The following is a 9,914-nucleotide window of genomic DNA, read 5'->3' on the forward strand; positions in this document are numbered from 1 at the left end:
CATTGTATGCAAGATCCAGAATCCGGGATTATATAATTAATGATCAAAATTAAGGGAAGGCAGATCAGATGAATGTCAAGGATTGGGACTGTAATTAACTTTAGGAAAAAGCTTGAGGAACTACTATGTTTGCAAAAAGTTTTGTCATCTAATTTTAAAATATGATAAATGGAAATTCTGCAAGGGGTTTGTTTTTCTGGCTGAGAAGAGATCAGAATATATGCACCAGTACGCTTGTCCTGTATCTCACTAAATAGATGTGTATACACCCAAAGAATATATATAGCAATTACTTTTTTTATTGAAGATTATTCCCTCTTCTTCCTTTTTCATTTTGTCCAATCTCTATGTTTTCTCCTGCTTCTTATGTAATGGAATTTTAATTGAAAAAAGTTCACATGGAGATCTGCATTAAAATTCAAAGGTTGGAAGGAGGTAGAATGAGTGAGCTAACTGGGTTTGTTTGTCAGAGCTGCATTTATTGCTTATAAAAATATTACTGCATTTTGAGGTGCTTCCATTTTAGCTCAGCATCTATATGGAATTACTCTGCCTTGTTTTGACATGTTCTGGGTTTGATGTAAAATCTGATTAAGGGTCTTAAAAAATGGCTTTGCCTGGGGTGTTGTGAATTTGATATCCATATCTGGGAAACGCTCTTCCCAGGACAGAGCAGTGCAGAAGATATCAATCAAACCTGTGCTGAGTATTAAGTATAGCTGGAAATACTGCATAGCTGAGTCTCTGCTGCAAGTGTCGCGGTCACCTTCGTCATCTTTTGTGGTATTGCTGCGCCAGGAGAATTTGGGGCAGTGGTAGCTCAGGAGGTTTGTGTTGTGTAGGTAGGAATACAAGATAGGTAGTTAGATTACTATCGTAAGATAGTAATCATAAATGCAGCATATGATCCCCCTTTTTTTTGCCCAGTAATAATTGGTATAGCCCTTCCCCAGCTCGCTGGTAGATGTGTCGTGCAGACTGTTATTCTGGGGACTTTCCTTGTAGTTCCAGTGCTGTGCAAGTCCAGCTCTATTGAGGTGAGCATCCCGAAGGATCTGGTTGGAGGCCTGGACCTTTCCCTCATCAACACTTCGTGCAAAGGAGTATCCAATGGTACTCACGTCAACATCCATTTCTCCTTGAAGTCCTGCGGCACTGTTGTAGACGTATGTATACCCATTGCTCTCCTGTCTCTTGAGATCTCTTGGATTCAGGGACTTGGCTATGGCTTACTTGGGGAATAAAGTTGATTTAGCTCTACCATCAGAACACTTTACTGTGTTGCTGTGCAGCTGGCCTCAGACCAGTCCTGGGGTGGCATCCTAAAGTAGGATGGAGCTTGTCTGTCAGCACAGGTACTGCTTTCCACTCACCTAGCACTTCACAGAGGCAGCTTAACCATCATTCTGGTGCAGAAAGTGCAAGTGGTGTCACTCTTCACCCCCCTGTTGAGACAGAATCGGGTCCCCCAGTAATGTTTCAAAGGTTATGCTGGCAGTGGTAAGGAACCAGAAAGCTCATACTAGCAGATGGGTAGCAACTGGAAGCAAATTCCTCTGCTTCATGTAGAAGTACAGTGCATCAAAGTTGACAGCAAACTGATAGAGGCCCTTAGTTCATAGGTAAGATGAACATCTTTCAGGTTGCAGCATATAAATTCACAAGCTGGACTTTCAGTGGCTAATTTATGTCCGAGTTCCCTGCAAAAGGTAAACTCAGCTGCTAGTCTGAACTCAGAGAGGTCCTTCTCAATGATGTCCCCTTTCCCTTCAACTCCTTTCTTTGCTGCAGGTAATAAATGATAAAATCATTGCCACCAATCTAGTGACCGGCTTGCCAAAGCAAACTCCAGGAAGCAATGGGGACATCATTGTCCGCACCAGCAAGCTGCTGATCCCAGTGACCTGTGAGTTCCCACGCCGGTACACCATCTCTGAAGGTTATGTGCCCAACCTCAAGAACTCTCCCTTGGAAATCATGAGCCGCAACCAGGGCATCTTTCCCTTCACTCTTGAGATCTTCAAAGACAAAGACTTTGATGAACCCTACAGGGGTGCTCTTCCCACCCTCAAGCTTCGGGACTCTCTGTACTTTGGGATTGAACCCTTGGTACATGTCAATGGACTAGAGACACTGGTAGAGAGCTGCTTTGCCACTCCCACCTCAAAAATTGATGAGATCCTGAAGTACTACCTGATTCAAGATGGGTGAGTTCACTGTTCCTGCTCTTGCTGGCTATTAGATGGGCATTGGCAGTGGGACTAAGTTGCATTGTCTGTGTGATGCAGGAAGTGCTATCACTTCTCCACAGCAGCCTACCTGCTGTGTTCTTGGCAATGACCAGCAGCCAGGCCTTTCAGCCATCAAGCTGAAACCACCTGTCCCATCAAAAGCGATTGGGAGAAACAGTGGGAGGCAGTGAAAGAGGTTACTCCAAGTGCAGCCTTTACAGGACATATTTCCCTGTAACTAGCCTTGTGGATAATTGAGTTGGCTCCTGTACAAAAGATATCCTTCCTGATATCCTCTCTCTGCCAGCCTGTAGAGTGCCAAACCACTCGGCAGAACCTCCCAATGGCTGTGTGCCACTGCCACACAGCTACCACAGCAACTGGAGCAAGTTTCTTAATTTTCCCATAATGGCCTTATTGTAGCATGAGCCAGAAGACTCCATGGCTGGTCCTGGTTGGAGCTCCAGGAGCACCCCTTGCTTTGTTCTCTCTTTGATGCCTGTCAGTGCAGTAAGCTTAGGGTCTCTCAGTTTGGCTGTAATTTTCTGAGGTGTTTGGGGTTAGTAATCTTCTAGGATATGCTAGTAAAAAACTCAGGGTGGATCTGTGGGTTCACTGTAATGGGTTTTGCATCAGAGATTTGGGGAATCTTGCTGTGGGCTCTGCTGTGGCTCCTAAGATGACCCCTGTTTTCAGACACTTGTTTGGGCGCTAACATGACAGCGTGGAGTGTTTGCATCCAGCAGTGCCTGGGAGCTTAATCAGACAATGCTGTGGAAATGTCACAGTTGGGAACCAGTCTGCTATCCTCTCGGGAGGAAAGTCCAGCCAAAGTAATATCTAAGATGTACCCAAGTGTCATAGCCTGACAGTCAAGGGACTGTGCTCATATAAGTCCTGTATTCTGTCTGCCAAACCATCTAATGAGGACAACAATTATTTCCTCAGCTGCCAGGCTAAATCATCCACCGTTACAGCTGGTGACAACAAGTCCCATGTGATTGTCTTGTAGCAAAAGCGTTCTGCAGTGTACAGTACACAAAAATACTGTTTGAATTTCCTTCTGACAAAGGTTTCAGGATTAGCTTGTTCTCCTTCCATCCTAGGCTGCAGTCCTTCTGTGCCTGACATTTCTGGGGTTTGGGCGGATTTGTAATGGAAGGATTGATTTATTGACTCCCTGTTTTGGCTGTTTCTGTGGACCCTTCACAGAGTCAAGGCTCCAAACATTCATTCATTTCTCACCATGAGTGAAAATGATGGGATTCAAAACAGTGGCCAAAATCTGAGCCAAATAGAGAAGGGAGAAGGCAGAAAATGTCATCTCTTGAATTCACCACAGCACTAGCTGGAGGATTTACGGCACTAGCAGCCCCTTTGGTACTGTTATCCTGCAGAGGGCATTAAAACTTCGCCGAAAGGAAAAGTGGGCTGGAGCTGGCTGACTGGAGCCTCATCCAGCCTGCTCTGCTCTCCAGCCAGTCACTGCAGGCCCCAGTGTCCCCAGACATGCCAACCCCTGTGCACTGTGCTGTATTTAAATTGAAGCACTCACTTAGACCAAAGGCTAATGATGAGCTATTGAGCTAACTGGAGTTCTTTGTCTCTCTGTGTGCTTGCAGCAATTAAAAAGTAAAATCAGTTGAATACACTGCTGATTTGTCCCTGCTCCAAACAGGGAACTGTAATAGCCCAGTTTCCTTCCATCAACCCAGCCCCAAAAGCCCAAGGCAATAAAGATGAGATTTTTAAATCAGTTTGATTATGTAGGATCAGACCTGCAGGAGTTAACTGCAGCTTCCAGAGGGAAACACTGTGTAAATTTGAGGGGATATACCTTAGATGGAGGGATGGGAAAATTCCCTCTCCTGCTTTCTTCCTTGTAAATCCCCTGCCATCTCCAGTTGGCAAGAGGTGGGAGTCGCCTTCTGTGGGACTCCTCAGCCCTCTCCCTATGCTGATGTGACCATGCTGGAAATCAGGATATTCCCCAATCTGCACCCCACCCCCCCCCCCCCCACCCCCCCCCCCGCTGTCTCTGCAATACACTGTACTGCTGCTACTGCTGCTAGCCCAGCCAGCCAGCCCCAAAGCAGCTCTCCTGCTCCTGATCTTGTTCTTCCTTTTCTCAAAACAAAAATAAATAAAAGGATTTGACCTATTACACAGGAGATAAACATTGCAGCTCTATGGGGCATCCGGAGCAAGGTCATGTCACTGAGGGCAATCTGTTGTAATCTGATGTGTGAGGAGCTGCAATGTGTGGTTAAGCATGGTGTGGTTAAGGTAGTTCCATTGCAAGGCTCTTCTTGTTACACCTCGGGCTGCCCCTTGTTTGTAGGCTGAGGTGGTTATTTTGTTCTCCAAGCCATCCTTTCTACTTGCAACCCCCCAATAAGAGAGTCAGAGCGTAGCTCCCATGGCACAGCCACTTTATTCTCCCCTAACTTAAGCACATTATGCACAGCAAAGGGTTATTTTCCCTCTGTCCCAACCAGGGTCACCCTTTTTCCTTCCATATCTGTGCTCCCTGCCCTTTCTCACCTCTCCAAGGTGGGAAGCAGGGTCAGGGATTTCCTAGGAAGATGGGACATGGTATGGCCCCACACACAATGCAAACAGGCTCGTCCCTGTCACTCAGGAGGTTTCTGAGCTCTTTTTGTCATGCTGTAATGTATTTGTTGGAACCCTCTGTAAAGCATGCTTAGGGCCATGGTAGGTGCTCCATGTATCCCTGGTTCCTCCTTGTTCTTACTCCATTTTCCTTCTCCCTAGCCCCAAACCAGTAGGTTTCCTGCCACTGGTGTGGAGGACCTTTGGAGAATCTGGGATTTAGGAGTCAGTTTTGAGCCAGTATCCAAGAATCGTGACAGTTCATATGCTCACAAATGAGGACATGCCTGAGTTGACCTTATGGCCCCAAAGCTTGGCCAGTCACCTATGGAAAGTCTTTAACTGTCATTCTTTACAATCAGATGCTTTCAGGAATGCTACTTCTAAAAGCAATTTTATCCTAAACAACTTAGTAAAGTCTAGTGTTTGGCCTCAAGGGGGAGGAATTTTGGATGCACAATGTTAATTTATTAGCTCCCCTCAGATGGTTTTTTGTGCTTGCCTCCCAGGCGAGTTAACTAGACAAACGCTGCAGACAGGGATCTCCCTTCAGACCGTGACCTCCACTGGCTGAGAAAAGCTACAGAAATACATGGTGGTGAAAATAATGCTAGGGTCAGACCAATGCTTCGTGCTGGCATGAACATACACTGCTCTACTGTATGTAGCAGAAGGGTGATTCTGTGAGAGATTGCAGTGGGCTCCTGCCCACGGAACCACTCAGCTGAACAGCATAGAGATTTCCAAAAATACATTCTAGTGAAAGCGGAGCTACATATAGGTGGGGAGTTTGCTGCTGTTTGATAGCTGAACATGTCAAATGTTAGCATTTCTGACAATGCCTTACATATTTCTGATGTAAAGATGGAAGCTATAGGTTGCTGCAAGAGTAGAACTTTCAGCTGTCACACTGTTACCTCTTCTCTCTTCCACCACCACTTTTTTTTTTTTTTTTTTTTAGTATCTTGCAAAGTCCACGTTTCTGGAATTAACTTGCTAGAAAGGACATGCTGCATTGTAATGCAATATAACAGCAGCATTTGGGCCTCTCAAAATGCCTAAGGCTTTGCAACAGGCAGCAGTAATTATCAAGTCACCATAACTTATTGTCTTGCTGTTTCCCTGTCAAACTCTAAACAGGCTGTCATAGTTTATAAATTGACTGCACCTGAAATGTAACTTTTTATACAAGTAGTTTATTTTCTTGCAGTTCCATGACCTTTTGCATGATCACATAGTTGCTAGTGATGGAGAAATTGAAATTATGAATTTTAGTGTAGTGAATTTGAGCTGTCTGACCAAGTCCAGCAAGAAGAAAAATGTAAATGATGTAAAGCAAAGTAAACCTGGATTGTTGTGGTTTTCATCATCTGTGATATTTTAGTAATGCGGGTACAGGCTTCTTCATTTTAAACATGATTTATGTGCATATATACGTGTATACAGAAAGTACATAATACATTATATGCTGTATAACAGTTCTGTTGATCACTGCAGACTGTTGCACAGGAAGGTGAAATGAGGACAAACTTGCCTGCAGCTCTCTGGCAGTCCCTCTGCTGAGGGGACTGGACCGCATCCTGCCAGCTCTCTGCTGCTGAGCTGTTCTTTGTCTGGAGATGCTATTATCATTGCAGTTGTTTTTCCCCATCATTCCCGAATTTTCTCTGGTGGCCAAAGAGGAAGTAACATGCATGGTAGCTTAGCTTGAGAGAGCCAAGCCCTCCTTTCCTTTCTCTGGTTAAATAGGCTGGGATGTTTTTTCTCTTTTTTTTTTTTTTTCCATTTCTGGGAAAACCATTAAAGGCCTATTCCTCTGCTTTCCTCAGCTGCGTTTCTGATGATTCTGTGAAGCAGTACACGTCAAAGGACCATCTTGCCAAGCATTTCCAGGTTCCTGTGTTCAAGTTTGTGGGCAAAGACAACAAGGTAAGCTCAAAACACACCTCTTTGGTATTGCATCAGCTCTGATCTGACCGAGGAGTCTCAGTGCAGAGTTGACTGTATTAGAGTGTGAAGGGGAGGAATGGCTGGCCCAAGGCAGATGCTGCTGTGCCTATTCCAGCAGTTGTGTCTTTCAGAAGCCTGACACAGGTACTTTAGGAGAGAGTGATAAAAACAACTAGAATTAAATACAATAGGAAGGACAGTTGTGGAACATCAATGCCATAGCAGGTTAAAAGCATTGTTTTTTCCAGGGTAGTCTTAGTGGACCCTTGTATGCTGGGCGAGAAAAGTGTTCCCAGTCACCAAACAGAAACCTGGGGAGTTAGGCACGTTACACAGTGTCCTATCTTTAAAACAAGACGGTCTATAGTTTTGAATCTCTTCAACCTTATATCTTCTCTAGCTCTTGTGAGTACAGATGCCTGCTTTCCAGATACAAGGCCACCATACTGTTTAATTCAATGTGAAACCAGGCCGTCCAGGCTGGTGGCACTCTGGGACAGAAGCTTTGTAGTGGGAGGACAGTTGAAGGATAATGTCATTTTCCTAATCCAAATAGCTTTCCTTGTCTGGGCTAGAAGAAATCAGGTCTTTCAGTCACTGTTGTTATGCTTAGCCAGTGCTGCTTGCTCCAGAAGGCATAAACGTGCCCCTCCAGCTCCTGGAAAACCTCAGTAGGGTTAAAACGGATGAGATCTTTCAAAATTCAGAGATTTTGCTCAGCTGTCTGATTGCCACTGCTGCCTCCAACCTGCATCCTCCCAGCCTGTGCAATGGATTTTGCTTCAAACCTCACCATTGACTAAACAGTCACAAATATTTGCTTTCGTAATTGCTGCTTGCCAGGGATCTTGCTTACTCTCCTTGTCATTTAGAGGGCAGGGAGCAGCAATCCTGTCACTGCCCTTACTGTGCAGAAAGAAAAGGCAGCTGTCTCCCTGCCTTTTGTGTTCTACTTTTCCTGTCAACTACTAGTCTTAGTCCCTCATCAACCTGCGTTTTCCTCCTTTGCCCCTCAGTCTCCTAGCTTTATGTTTTCTCAGCTCATGTCAAATTCTCTTTCACGTTTCTATCAGTCCATCTCCTTGTAAGGGTTCATGCATTCTTGGCCTCCTTCTACCAGTCCATGCGAGCTCTTCCAAGCTTAATCCTGGCATTTTCATCCCTTCTTCTGGAGGATCATTTCATGCCTTCATACTCCCTGTCTAGCCCTTGGCTAACAGACAGACGCCATGCTCTGAGATCTCAGCCAGGCACTTTGGAAAATGTGCCATCTCCTGGGCAGACAAGAAAACAGATGGAGCAGCCAGTTTGGCTGTGGATGGCAATGGTGGATATGGACCTTGTTGGTTCAGGGACAGAAATGGCTGTACTGTGGGAATGGTGTCACTCATGCTCTGTGAGAGCTGGCAGCACTGCCACTCTGATTCCCAGAGCTGCGCATTGACTTGGCCTGCTGTCTCACCACCCTCCAGGAGGTCTTCTTGCATTGCCGCATCCTCGTGTGCGGGGCGCTGGATGAGAGCTCTCGCTGTGCCCAGGGCTGCCGGAGACGGGTGCGCAGGTCAGCTGAGACGGAGGAAGAGGAGGAGGAGGAATCTGTTCACATGGCAAACCACATCCTGACGGGTGGCCCCATCAGAATCGATTTTGATGACTAACACCCACCCACTGGAACAGCATCTCCGCCTGAGACCAACCTTCCTTATCAATGCCGCCTTTCATGGTGGTTTGAGAAACAAGAGTTATTTGGTAAAGCCCCACTTGAACCTCAGGACTTGTTTCTCTAACCGTGTGATGATTATTTGTGAAGTATGTTGGGCACACGAGGCAGCCCTCTGAGTGCAACCTGGACCGCAGAACAGTTTGGTTTTACCTGCATTTCTTCCAAACAGTCCTTCAGTTGAAGGGACCCTGTTGCTTTGCAGGCCTGAAGCGTTACCCAACTTTGTCTTTCCCTACATCCACCTGCAGGCTCCACAGGACTGTTTGTCCTCGACTAAACAAATGTTATTCAAGCTCTTCTTTCATCAGACAATACAAATAGTATCATAGCTGAACGTGTTTGCTATGCAGTTCTGTGAATGATGCTGAAGCATTTGGATGTGCTGAGATTTTGGATGACTGTTAATAAAAACATGTATAAAAATATATGTCTCAATGTATAAGTTCCTTGGAGCTATAAAACAGTTGTCATTACAGGCAGCTAAAGCTCAGATCTATCACAGGCACATTTAAATGTTATTTTTAAATAGTAAAAGGTATTTAATAAAACTCAAATTTTTTTAGTGTCTTTTGATAATTGCATGCAGTTTAAGTGTTTTCTCTTGCATTTAGTGAATCATTATTTTTCTCCTTCTCCCCTCACCAAAAATGCGGTGCCTTTTGTAAGTGCTATAGCACCTTGATTGTAAGAAAAAGACCATTAAACATCTATAAATACATTCCCCGCCCCCCCATCACCACTCTGCCACAAGTGTGCTGCTACTCAGTCTTTGTTTGAAAGTTACCCTGGTCTAGAGAGGCTATGACTCTGACAAAGGGATTAGAGGAACGCACGTTAAGTATTTATAGCAATCATTTGTAATGTGGATAGTTCTGGGGACAGGGTTGTCCCCAGTGAGCCTGGTGACAGGAGACGTGGCAGCGTTGAGTGACTGTGTGCATTCACAGTCTCCTGGTGGGTTGGAGCTGGCTAGGGACGCAACTACTGGTGATGGCGGTGGCATCCATCGTGGTTGTCAAGAATCCCTTTGGGCCGTCAAGTTCCTTCCAAAGAAAATATAACGGATGATTAGCTCAGGCTCCTCTGGGCTTCATTCAGGAGCAAGAGTGCTTGTGTGGTAAAGGATAAGAAATGTGGGGTGAAAGGAAGGAGGCTCAGCGAGCAGTGAAGGACAAATAGGAGAGGCAGGGCTGGAGGGTGAGAGAGGAAGGATCCATCTCCACTGTTGGCTGTGGCACTGCAGTGTGTTTATGAGGTTTTCTGCAAGAAGCTTCACAGTGTGCAGCTCTGTCCTGTGTGTTTGGAGGTGCGCTGGAAGTCCCCCTAGCCTGCAGCCATTTTCTACTTTGGTTGGAAGCAGCCAAATTGCTGCCAAAGCCAAAATTTGTTGCTGCTCT

General features: G+C 45.5%; 1 protein-coding gene across 1 annotated transcript in view; it reads left to right on the plus strand.

The window, feature by feature from the left end:
- OIT3 (oncoprotein induced transcript 3) overlaps positions 1 to 9,071 on the plus strand; it is a 30,670-nt gene extending 21,599 nt beyond the window's left edge. The window contains exons 6-9 of the mRNA XM_069795861.1: positions 1,006 to 1,166; positions 1,792 to 2,207; positions 6,674 to 6,773; positions 8,267 to 9,071. Coding sequence (XP_069651962.1) covers positions 1,006 to 1,166; positions 1,792 to 2,207; positions 6,674 to 6,773; positions 8,267 to 8,452 — 863 coding nt within the window. The 3' untranslated portion in view covers positions 8,453 to 9,071. The remainder of the gene's footprint in view (positions 1 to 1,005; positions 1,167 to 1,791; positions 2,208 to 6,673; positions 6,774 to 8,266) is intronic.
- Positions 9,072 to 9,914: the final 843 nt, after the last annotated feature.

This window comes from Haliaeetus albicilla, chromosome 11 (genome assembly GCF_947461875.1).
Source record: "Haliaeetus albicilla chromosome 11, bHalAlb1.1, whole genome shotgun sequence".
In the NCBI taxonomy this organism is placed as follows: domain Eukaryota; kingdom Metazoa; phylum Chordata; class Aves; order Accipitriformes; family Accipitridae; genus Haliaeetus; species Haliaeetus albicilla.